This window comes from Hyaena hyaena, unplaced genomic scaffold, assembly GCF_003009895.1.
Source record: "Hyaena hyaena isolate Hyena2069 unplaced genomic scaffold, ASM300989v1 scaffold_129, whole genome shotgun sequence".
Lineage (NCBI taxonomy): Eukaryota > Metazoa > Chordata > Mammalia > Carnivora > Hyaenidae > Hyaena > Hyaena hyaena.
The window spans coordinates 1,919,639-1,931,770 of NW_024080763.1; the positions used below are offsets into that span (position 1 = coordinate 1,919,639).

General features: G+C 42.8%; 1 protein-coding gene across 2 annotated transcripts in view; it reads left to right on the forward strand.

The window, feature by feature from the left end:
* Positions 1-11,095, forward strand: part of OAT (ornithine aminotransferase) — a 19,972-nt gene extending 8,877 nt beyond the window's left edge. For both annotated transcript variants that reach the window (XM_039237940.1, XM_039237939.1), the window contains exons 3-11: positions 473-700; positions 3,852-4,076; positions 4,181-4,276; positions 5,197-5,324; positions 6,097-6,219; positions 6,809-6,937; positions 7,725-7,838; positions 8,545-8,689; positions 10,017-11,095. In XM_039237940.1, the coding sequence (XP_039093871.1) occupies positions 502-700; positions 3,852-4,076; positions 4,181-4,276; positions 5,197-5,324; positions 6,097-6,219; positions 6,809-6,937; positions 7,725-7,838; positions 8,545-8,689; positions 10,017-10,177 (1,320 nt within the window). In that variant the 5' untranslated portion in view covers positions 473-501 and the 3' untranslated portion in view covers positions 10,178-11,095. The remainder of the gene's footprint in view (positions 1-472; positions 701-3,851; positions 4,077-4,180; positions 4,277-5,196; positions 5,325-6,096; positions 6,220-6,808; positions 6,938-7,724; positions 7,839-8,544; positions 8,690-10,016) is intronic.
* Positions 11,096-12,132: the final 1,037 nt, after the last annotated feature.

Consider the following 12,132-nt stretch of genomic DNA (forward strand, 5'->3'; position numbering starts at 1 on the left):
GTGAGCAGGGGAGGGTCAGAGAGAGAGGGAGATACAGAATCTGAAGCAGGCTCCAGGCTCTGAGCTGTCAACACAGAGTCCGACATGGGGCTCAAACCCACAAACTGCGAGATCATGACCTGAGTGAAAGTCAGATGCTTCACTGACTGAGCCACCCAGGCGCCCCAATTGTAATTTCTAAACAAATGTCTAGTTTTGAGAGAAAACATGCGAGCAGGGAAGGGGCATAGAGAGAGGGGCCAGAGGATCTGAAGCGGCTCAGTGCTGACAGCAGGGACCCCGACAAAGGGCTCAAACCCATGAACCATGAGATCATGACCTGTGCTGAAACCAGGAGTTGGACGCTCAACCTCCTGAGCCACCCAGGTTGTCCCTGTCTCATCCTATGCTTTGGTGACTGTGGGTGATGAGCCCATACACTTGGCCTCTGGGAAGATTCTTATTCTCACTGCCTTCTCTTCTCCTTGGACAGGTAGGTGGTGTTCCTCCCTTAAAGGCACGATGTTTTCCAAACTAGCTCACTTGCAGACCATTGCTGTGCTTCGTCGTGGAGTTCATTCTTCAGTGGCTTCTGCTACGTCTGTTGCGACCAAAAAGACAATCCAAGGCCCTCCATCTTCTGATTACATTTTTGAGCGAGAATCTAAATATGGTGCACACAACTACCACCCTTTACCTGTTGCCCTGGAGAGAGGGAAAGGTACATTTTGAATTAATCCAACTCCCCTTCGTCCCTTTCACTTGAAACCTTTTGTAAAAATAGTTCTTAAGTGTTCTCAGGATACATTTTCCCACATGCATTTAATTTCTGTGTTATAGATCTAGTTAATTCAACATTTATTGAGTGCTTGCTGCGTTAGGTACTGAGCGGAACACAAGATGAACTTAGTCATTATTCGGTCTTTGCCACGAGGGCCTGTAAGACACATAAGCTGAGTACTAGACTATGGCTATTGTTTTCTTCCTTTAACTTTATTTTGGCATAATTGTAGGCTTAAAAGTTGCAGCAGTAGTACAAGGAATTTTCTTTTACCAGATTTCTCGAGTGCTAACATATGACCGCATTTGCTTTATTTCTTCTCTTTCTCTCCACACACACTATTTTTCCCTGAACTGTCTGACAGAAAGTTGCAGACATGTGATGCCTCTTTATACCTAAATACTTTGTGTGTCTTTCCTGAAATACAGGACGTTCTCTTACATATCAATAGTATCATTATCAAGAATGGGAAATTAACATGGATACAACACCGTTTTCTAATCTACAGCCCTGATCCAGATGTCATTTGTTGTCCTATAGCAAAAGGAAAATCTCCGATCAGGGGTTGTATTCAGTTTTCAGGTCTGCTTAGTTTTCTTTAATCCAGAACAGTTCTCAGTCTTTGTTCTCTTGATCTTGATGTTTTTTTTTTGTTTTTTTTTTAATTTTTTTTTTAATGTTTTATTTATTCCTAGGAGAGAGAGAGATAGCATGAGCAGGGGAGGGTCAGAGAGAGAGGGAGTCACAGACTGAAACAAGCTCCAGGCTCTGAGCTGGCTGTCAGCACAGAGCCCGACGCGGGGCTCGAACCCCCGAACCGCGAGATCATGACCTAAGTGAAAGTCGGACGCTTAACCGACTAAGCCACCCAGGCGCCCCTTGATCTTGATGTTTTTGAAGAGCACAGGCCAATGATTTTGTAGAATGAACCTCAGTTTGGAGTTGGCTGGTAAGGTAGAGTCTGCCAGCCTTCTTCATGGCAAAGTTAACATTTTTCCCCTTTACACATCTTATGGGGACATGATTTGAGACTCTGCAAACTTCCACTCACACTTTTGGCATCCATTAATTATTCTCTGCCTGAATAAATGATTACTGATGGTTGCCAAGTGGTGATTTAATCCACATTTTGAAATAACAGTCTTAACCTAATAAAACCAAAATTTATTACTTAGCTTTGGGTCAGAAGATGATGTGTGAGTATTAAACATTTTTATCAGTTGCTGTATTTTATTTGGGACCCGCAGTGTAATCTAGATTTTGAACAAAATCTCTATTACAAATTTGGAAACAGTTTGGTTTGTAAAGATATTCTTGGAGTAGCAGATTGTGGATTCTAGAATCTGAGTACCTGGGGTCGAGTCCTGGTTCATGTGTGCCAGCTTGGGCTAAATCTAAGCGTCTCTTTCTATATGTTTGCACTGTAGGGTGGTTAACACTCTCATGGGGTGGTTGAACGACTAAAACGGTACGTTGACTACATGGTAAAAGTTAGCTGGTAAGCCACCCAATATGTTTTAATATCTATAGTCAAGCTAAAAAAATTTAAAAAAAGTTTTTAAATGTTTTATTTATTTCTGAGGGAGAGAGAGAGAGCATGAACAGGGAAAGGTCAGAGAGAGAGGGAGATACAGAATCTGAAACAGACTCCAGCTCTGAGCTAGCTGTCAGCACAGAGCCCGACGCGGGTCTCAAACCCACGAACTGTGAGATCATGACCTGAGCCGAAGTCGGATGCTTAACTGACTGAGCCACCCAGGTGCCCTTCAAGCTAAAAAAAATTTTTTTAAAAATGTACATAACTTAAAATTTACCATTTTGTTTTATTTGTTTTAGTGTTTATTTTTGAGAGAGAGAAAGAGAGAGAGAGAGAATGAGTGAAGGAAGGGCAGAGAGAGAGAGAGTCTAAAGCAGGCTCCAGACTCTGGGCTGCCAGCAAAGAGCCCGATATAGGGCTCAAACTCAAGAACTGTCAGATCCTGACCTGAGCAGAAGTTAGAGCCTGCTTTGGATTCTGTGCCTCCCTCTCTCTCTGCTCCTCCCCTGTTCACGCTCTGTCTCTGTCTCTGTTTCTCTCAAAAATGAATAAACATTAAAAAAAATTTTTTTAATAAAAAGAATAAAAATTTATTTATTTTAAATGTTTATTTTTGAGAGAGAGAGAGAGAGAGAGCAAGTGAGCACAAGCAGGGGAGGGGCAGAGAGAGAGGGGAACAGAGGATCTGAAGCAGGTTCTGCACTGATAGCCCAGAGCCCACTGTGGGGCTGAAACTCACAAAATCTGAGATCATGACCTAAGTTGAAACCAAGAGTCGGATGCCTAACCGCCTAAGCCACCCAGGTGCCCCTTAAATGTTATAGATATAGATATAATATAAATATTATATTAATATTATAATTAATATAACATTATAAATATTATATATATTTTAAAGTTTATCTATTTTGAGGGAGAAGCATGAGTGGGGGGGAGGGGCAGAGGGAGAGAGTGAATCTTAGGCAGGCCCTGAACTGTCAATGCAGAGCCCAAAGTGGGGCGTGAAACTACAAACCATGAGATCATGACCTGAGCCAAAATTGAGTTGGACGCTTAACTGACTGAACCCCCCCAGGCGCCCCTTGTGTATCCTTTTTGGATAAATGTCTATTCACGTTCTTTGCCCATTTTTGAATTGAGTTGTTGGACACTAGATCCTTCTCCGTTAGATGAGTGATCTGAAAACATATATTCCCATTCTTTTGGTGGCTACAGTCAGCTAATCATGATTTTTAGGTTATGTATAACTTCTGCCTTTAAATTCCCTAACCCTAGTTTTCTGGGAGTAAAGGTTTCACTCTACAGTTTATAAACCTTTTCATGTTATGGTGTTTCCTGTTAAATGTGTAGCTTCAAGCTGGACAGATAAAATATACTTCCTTGTAAACCAGATTATTTATAACCAGCTTCCTATGCATGAGCTAATCCCTGTCCTAACCACCATTCTGCATTAAGTGGAGGTTCATAAGTATTCAGAAGGCTTGCCAGTGGTCTTAATCTTTGAACTTTCTGTAGCTTAGTGATTTTCTAAAATAATTCCCTTTATATATTTAGGTATTTACGTATGGGATATAGAAGGCAGGAAATATTTTGACTTCCTGAGTGCTTACAGTGCTGTCAACCAAGGTCACTGCCATCCAAAGATTGTGAATGCCCTGAAAAGTCAAGCAGACAAACTGACCTTAACATCTAGGGCTTTCTATAATAATGTACTTGGAGAATATGAAGAGTATGTTACGAAACTTTTCAACTACCACAAAGTTCTTCCTATGAATACAGGTAAAATAATTTATTTTTTTAATTAAATATCCAAGAAAATAATCTTACTACTTTTTGATAATCTAAAATATTTTTTTTAATTGAAAAAATTTTTTTCTTGATAGGAGTGGAGGCTGGAGAGACTGCTTGCAAACTTGCTCGTCGGTGGGGCTATACCGTGAAGGGTATTCCAAAATACAAGGCGAAGGTGATTTTTGCAGGTATGTGAGATTCAGCATTAACCTCTGTGATGTCAATGTACAAATGGTATTGCTGTTTTAATTTACTGATAGAATATTTGTCATGTGTTTGCCTCATCCATGATACACTGTTTGCTGAATGTTTCATAAAAACTGAGAGAGTGTTTTTCTTTTGGGATTATTTCCAAGTATTTCTACATAAATGGGATTTTTCTCTGCTAAGTAATTTCCTACTCCTTACTCCCTAAAATGAGTGACTATATGATTTATTTCTCATCCGGCTATCTGATTTTTTTTTTTTTTGATTTTTTTGTTTGTTTGTTTGAGAGAGAGAGAGCATGTGTGTATTGGGGAGGGACAGAGAGAGAGGGAGACACAGAATCCGAAGCAGGCTCCAGCTCTGAGCTGTTAGCACAGAACCCACTGTGGGGCTCAAACCCACAAACCATGAGATTTTGACCTGAGCCAAAGTCGGATGGTTAACCGACTGAGCCACCCAGGCACCCCATGCTTATCTGATTTTTTTTTAAATGCTTTATTTATTTCTGAGAGAGAGACAGCATGAGCAGGGGGCGGTCACTATCACACATGCATCGAATCTAGAAAAACATGTATTGAATGCCTCAGTTGTTAGTGTTCGGGATTATTGGAAGAAAAGGCAAGCGTTTATCCGCAGGGTCTGTATATTGCAGTCTGGCGATTCAGGAGAGGAGTGCCTGAAATAGTCATTGAAGGCCAGACCTTGGTGGGCATGTGAGCCATGGTGTTCAATATCAGCTTTTATTTTAACAAATGAAAGCTCACCCACCGGAGGCTCTCTAAGGCAAACCCTCATTTTAAAAAAAAATCAAAATCAAACTTATTAAGGTATTTTGGGGGGAAAGTGCTTATTAAATTTGGGATTTTGTTTGAAATCCTCTCTGTTTATTTCTCCTTTCCAGCTGGGAACTTCTGGGGTAGAACACTGTCTGCTATCTCCAGTTCCACAGACCCAACCAGTTACGAAGGTTTTGGACCATTTATGCCAGGGTTTGAAGTCATTCCGTATAATGATCTGCCTGCTCTTGAGGTACTTCCCTAGAAGCATGGTGCTTCAGCACAGAGCAAATAGAAATTACATTTGTTGGATGTGTGAATCAAACATAGATATGTGGCTGCCGTGAACATCTAACTTAAGTTGGGTCCAGGTTCCACACTTGTCTCTGTAATGGTCGGTTTGTTTCCAACGTGGGGAAGTTGGGTGCCCAGGTCTAATCCTGAGAGCCAGCTAACTGCTATCTGTGTCCTGTGTAAATAACTTGGATAGTATGTGTTTAACTACTTCATTAGATAAGATTACTCAGTTTTCAGCCAGCTGCCACAAATTATGAGTGGAGGGGCGCCTGGCTGGCTTTGTGGGCAGAGCACGCAGTCTTGATCCTCGGGGCTGTGAGTTTGAGCCCTGCGTTGGGTGTACAGATTGCTTAAAAATAAAATCTTAAAAAGTAAATAAAATTATGAGTAGATAACTTGTAAAATACAAAGATTCACTGAAATATTTAAAACTAATGTCTTTAAACTTTAAAACTAATTCACTGAAATTACTATAAAAGCGAATGTCTTCGTTTTTATAGTACATTTAACTCCGTATTAGAAAATAAAGGATAGAGTAGCTTAAAGCTTAAGTATTTGGGGCTCTCAGTAATTGAATGTCAGAAATGTTAATACTTTGAAGTCAGGATATAAGTTAATGTAAAAACTTAATTTGCATACTTACCATGAAAATACACACAGCCCATGTTTTCCGATTTCTAAATAGGTTAAAAAGGAAGTTACTAAAGCGCATTCTTATTCTTCTGTAGCGTGTTCTTCAGGATCCAAACGTTGCCGCGTTCATGGTAGAACCAATTCAGGGAGAGGCGGGCGTTGTCGTTCCGGATCCCGGCTACATGATGGGCGTGCGAGAGCTCTGCACCCGGCATCAGGTTGTGCACCCTGCACCTGCCTGCGTCGCTCAGGGCTGGGCTCTTAGGGGAGAAGCAAAGATGACATCCCACTTCCACGGCTGGGGTGGGGGGACCTCATTCTGAGGCCCTCTGGTGCTCCCTCTCAGCGGCCTGCCCGGAAGCTGACTGTTTACTGCCTCTGGCCACTGGCCAAGCCGGGGCCCAGGCAGAGCCGCAGACTTCCTGGCCCCAACTGTGGTTCCTTCTCTTCACGCTGGTGGCCTGTGCTGTGCTCTCCCCGGACCCTCTGTTGTGTCCCTCTCTTCCTCTTCCCGCCACGCTGGTACAGATTTAGGGAGGAAATATTAAATAAATGTTTGGAAGATGCAACTGAATTAATTTTTTTCCCAGAGAATAGTTCTGTCCCCCTCCGCCCCAAAGTGCTCACTTTCTACTGTGCAGCAGAACGGGCCCTTGGGGAGAGTAGCCTGACACAGGAGATGATTGCTTGTCTACAGGATTTTCACAGGATGGTATTGAAATCATTTGTGTGGGGAAAGGTAGGAGATCACTATCTTCCCTATGGAAACAAAATCGATAATTAATGTATTACGTTGTTTTCCAATAGGTTCTGTTTATTGCTGATGAAATACAGACAGGATTGGCCAGAACTGGTAGGTGGCTGGCTGTCGATCATGACAATGTCAGACCTGATATAGTCCTTCTTGGAAAGGCGCTTTCAGGCGGCTTATACCCTGTAAGTTGTGTGTTCCATCTCTCTTCCTATTCCTTACTCTCATGAAATCTGTCCTTAAGATATTTTTACATCAGTTGGTGGTGACAATAGTGACTTTCCCTTGGTTCGGTTGCACTCCGTGTGCTCTGGGTCACCAGCACATGTAATAAAAACAGTTCTGGGTCCCACAGGGTTGACCCACTTAGTTAAGTTCCGCTGCAGAATTGAGTGTGCCTAGGAATTTGCTACGGTCTTTCTTTCGATGGAAACATTTTACCCCAAAAGTTCTCCTGGAGACCCCTAGGGTTTTTTTTTCCCATTGTTGAGAAATCTAGCCTTACTAATTGTCTAAAATCATGACTGATTAACGTAGAGGTTGGAAAAAATGAATGTTTTGTTATGGTTTTGTCCTTGGGTTTGCCATTCAGAGCCGGTAATTGGTACTGGATTAAGGGTAAAGGGTTCTGAACATAGTGCAGAACATTGTGTTTTTTAAGCAATTGAACCAAGCATTTTACCTTGAAAGTGGAAAGAATTCTAAATCATATTGTTGCAGAAACCGCTTTCCTCGTGGTTCCCAAATGCCCTTGTTCTGCGCCATCACAGCGCCCTGGCGCGCGCTTGCTGTGTTTAAGGTATTGACACTTTGTCACCGCTAGTTAGGAGGAAAGAAGTATAGCTCCTGTTAGGGGAAGCCTTCTGTCCACTTTCATATCTGCTTCATAAACACTCGTGTTCCTGCTGTGCTAAGAGTGGGATAGTTAGTCCGAGAAATGATTTGCTCAGTACTGAATTCTCTGTCTCTCAGGTGTCGGCGGTGTTGTGTGATGACGAGGTGATGCTGACCATTAAACCCGGGGAGCACGGGTCAACCTACGGGGGCAATCCGCTGGGCTGCCGCGTGGCCATCGCGGCCCTGGAGGTAGGGCTGATCTGGGCATGGGGTGTCCGTCGGTGGAGACAGTGTTGGAGGGGCCCGTTGGTGTAATGAGACAGTGTTGTAGAACATGCAGTGCAGAGGGAGGATCTTAGGGGCAGGGTGCTCGGTAGTTCACCCTGCGTCTAGTAGACGGGGGGCCTCTGTGGGCTTCTGAGTTGCAGTCACTGGGGCTTTGGGCCCGTGGGCCCTGGGTGGCTCACAGAGCTCTCGCCCTCCAACCAGGCCTTGCCTGCGAGGCGTTGATTGATGGGTTGACTGACTGTAGATTTGACCGCTTTCAGATGTCTTCCTTGGGTGCCCACTACAGGCATAAAATTACGTGATCCCTAAGAACGCACTTTTTAGGCAAAAAAGAAAAGGAAACACTGTAGGTTACAAATTAAAGTATGCTTTGTCCGTTGATTTAGTCAACTAAGCAGAAAAGATATCGGTCAGTTGCATTACATAAATTTTAATTCTTACTTTGCCTTAAAATCAGAGTCATGGATTCATGACAAAGGTGAGGCTCTATCTGAGCTTGTAAATGTTTAATTAGATAGTAAACTGGTATAGGCTTTGGAAAATAGAAATGAAAGTTAAGTTACTCTGGTCATTGTCTTCCTTTGCTTATAGTCCATGTTCTCGTCTAAAGAACAACATAAAAGAGGGTAATCTTAACATGTGGGTAGTAATTTCCCTTCAAACGCAGGTTTTGGAAGAAGAAAACCTTGCTGAAAATGCAGAAAAAATGGGTATCATCCTGAGGAACGAGCTGATGAAGCTGCCGTCTGACATTGTAACCGCTGTCAGGGGCAAAGGATTACTGAATGCTATTGTCATTCGAGAAACCAAAGGTATGGACTCAAACATTTTCCTCAAGATGTGATATTCATAGGAGAAAGAAAACACGTGGTATTTTGTCTGGTTGCTGGCCTCCCCTGTTTGAGCTTGTGGACCGGGTCTGTTAGGCTTTGTATCGGCTGATTTATGCTACAGGCTGTGGAATTAGAGCCCTTTCCTACAGGAAGGAATTTACTACTTTGACCTGTTTTTGTTCCCTTACGTCATTTGCTATTCTGCCTTGGGTTAGTTTTTTTTTTTAATTTTGTTTATTTTTGAGAGAGAGAGAGACAGAGTATGAATGGGGGAGGGCCAGAGAGAGAGGGACACAGAATCCTTGAAGCAGCTCCAGGCTCTGAGCTGTCAGCACACAGCCCGACTTAGGGCTTGAACTCACGAACCCTGAGATCATGACCTGAGCTGAAGTCGGAAGCTTTGCCAACTGAGCCGCCCAGGTAGCCCATGCCTTGGGTTAGTTTTGCAGTACTTGGAGATTTCCAGCTCCTTTCTGTTAGTCTACACCGAGCACTTTCCTGGAAGGTTTCCTCTTTGCTATTCTCCCGCCCTGCCCCCATACGTTGTGCTTCACTAAAGGTAGGGGGAGCAGCAGTGTAATCATGACAATGACGATGGTGATCAAAATAGCCCCCACGGCCACCTAACCGAGTGTGTGGCATCTGATTGGCAATAGCCCTCTGAGGCTCCTTGCCCGAGTCTCCTGTGCTCACCTTCCTTCTAAAGCAGTGATTCCAGCCACGGCAACACTTTAGAATTACCTGAGGAGCTTTTTAAAGAATGAAGCCAAACTCGCCTCTCGCCAGAGATTCTGATCTGATGGGTCTGGGTGGCGCCCAGGCGTTGGAAGTGCCCTTTCCGTGATTCTGATGCGCGGCCGGGCTTGCGCATCCTACCATAACGTGATGAGAGTCCCCTTCCTTCCCTGGGCTCTGGAAGCACATCCGATTGCAGAATGTGTGGCCGTCACTGGGATTTGGATATTGTTTGTTCCGTGCCACTTAACTTCCCCACGTCCTACCCACATTCTTTTTGCATTGGTTCCTCATAATATAACAGCCTTTAGCACAGAATTTTTTTTGCTTGGTCTTTTTCATTTTGAAAAACCCGCAAAACCGGTGTGTCTAATCATACTATTCAAACCTAGTAATGTACTTGCTGAGAAATAACTTCATCTTTAAAAAAAGAGCAAAGCAAGCTTGCGACTCCATGCCATCTTTCGTTAGCGGGCCCTGCGCGGCGACATGCTAAGCATCCATCCATCTCACAAGGGAGTGTTAAACATCCGTCTTTGATCAGCATGCCTGTTTGGCCATTTCTCTTTAGATTATGATGCTTGGAAGGTGTGTCTGCGGCTTCGGGATAACGGACTTTTGGCCAAGCCAACCCATGGCGACATCATCAGGTTTGCACCCCCGCTTGTGATCAAGGAGGATGAAATTCAAGAGTCCGTGGAAATCATCAACAAGACCATCCTGTCTTTCTGAGGTCGGTGACCGTTCCCAGTGCTGCCCGGAGCCAGCCGGAGACGGCAGCCGTACAAGTACTGTCGTGTCTACGTGCTTCACGCAGGCACGTTCCACTCCCCGGTGGCTTCAAGGACTTTTTTTTCATACGTTTTTTTTTCAGTTCATGCATAATAGGATGACATTTATAAACATGCAGTTTGTCCTGTAACATGACTAAGAGAATGTAATGGCATCTGTATTCGATTGAGTTTGTGTGTGCGTGTGCTTTCGAAGGCAAAATGCATCTACTTGTATATAGAGAGCCTTTTAATCAAGCCCTTCAGTATAATTTATATGTTTTTATGATTTCCTTACTGATACAAATGTTTTGTATTTGCAAAAGCTATCTGGGGTATTAAATGGAAGCCTTGCTTAACCTTAAAAAGTTAAATTATAATCCTTGAGTCTTGGGAAGGTTTAATGGTTAAGCTTATGTAAAATACTGGATTTAAGGAAACTTCATGTTGGCCAACACCAAGATGTACCCTGTGAATGTCACTTTTAACTGAGAATTAATGTTTAACATTCCCAAATTATGATTTAAGTGATATAATTTGTAAAAAAAAAAAAAAAAGAAAAAAGATTTATTTTCAGTTTTTCTTCAGATTAAAAAAAAAGATTTCTACAGCTTATATTTAAAGTGTCCGTAGTGGGATCAGGGTGCTGTTACCGCAGTTCTGGTCCTCACGACCTGACGCGTTAAGCTCCTCGAGAACATTCTTGCTTTATTTCATGTATTTTCTAAGAGCATTTCAGCTTCTTGGGCGATATCTAGAATCATTTAGAAATTATTAAAAGAAGGTCTTTTGTTATACTCCTTTTTCCTCTTTCAAAATAATTGCTTTTCCTGTGCTTATGTGCTGGTATTTACCATTTTTATTAAAGGATCTTTATTAAGCAATGTATTACAGAACTTTGTTTTCTTTCTTTTTTTCCCCCTCGAACATAGTATTTTGGATGCTTTTGTATGTCCATAATTATAAGTGTATCTCATTCTGTGATGATTCATATGTGGATATGTTATAATTTCATATTGGCGAACACTTGGGTTGTTACAATTTTTCACTCTTTAAACAAAGCTTGTTGTGATGGCTTTATGTTGATACAGGCTGTGTTTTTGGAGTAGGTCTCTAGAAGTGAGTTGCTGGGTCAAAGGAAATAAACTTTTATTTTCATTATTTTAAAGATTTTATTTTTAAGTAATCTCTAACCCGATGGGGGTTGAACCTGCAACCCCAAGATAGTGAGTCACACAGTCTACCAACTGAGCCAGCCAGGCACCCTGGGGATGAACTTTTATTTAAAAAAATTTTTTGAGGGGGGACCCCTGGGTGGCTCAGTCGGTTAAAGGTCCAACTTCGCCTCAGGTCATGATCTTACGGTTCTGGGTTTGAGCCCCTCCCCTCCCCTGGGGTCTCCTACCGTGCAGCCTTTGCAAAGTGGGTATTGAATGGAGACGTGTGGTGGGTATTGAGTTCGAATGTAGATGTCATTCACTCAATGTGCCCTGGCAGGCACAGGATTGCACCGGGGTCACTGGTGAAAGGGGGGCTTCATGGGGCTTTTTAGTCCGTACATTTACTTGAAAAATAGGGGCACCTGGGTGGCTCAGTCGGTTAAGTGTCCGACTTCGGCTCAGGTCATGATCTCACGATTAGTGGGTTCGAGCCCCGCGTCGGGCTCTGTGCAGACAGCTAGCTCAGAGCCTAGAGCCTGTTTCAGATTCTGTGTCTCCCTCTCTCTCTGACCCTCCCCTGCTCACACTGTCTCTCTCTCTCTCTCTCAGAAATAAATAAAAAAACATTTAAAAAAATTAAAAAGAAGAATACCTAGTGAGTACCACTTGGATAGCCCCAGAGGAGAGGCAGTGCTTCAAAGAGATAGCATTTATTCATTTTTATTTTTTTAACGTTTATTCACTTTTGAGAGATGGA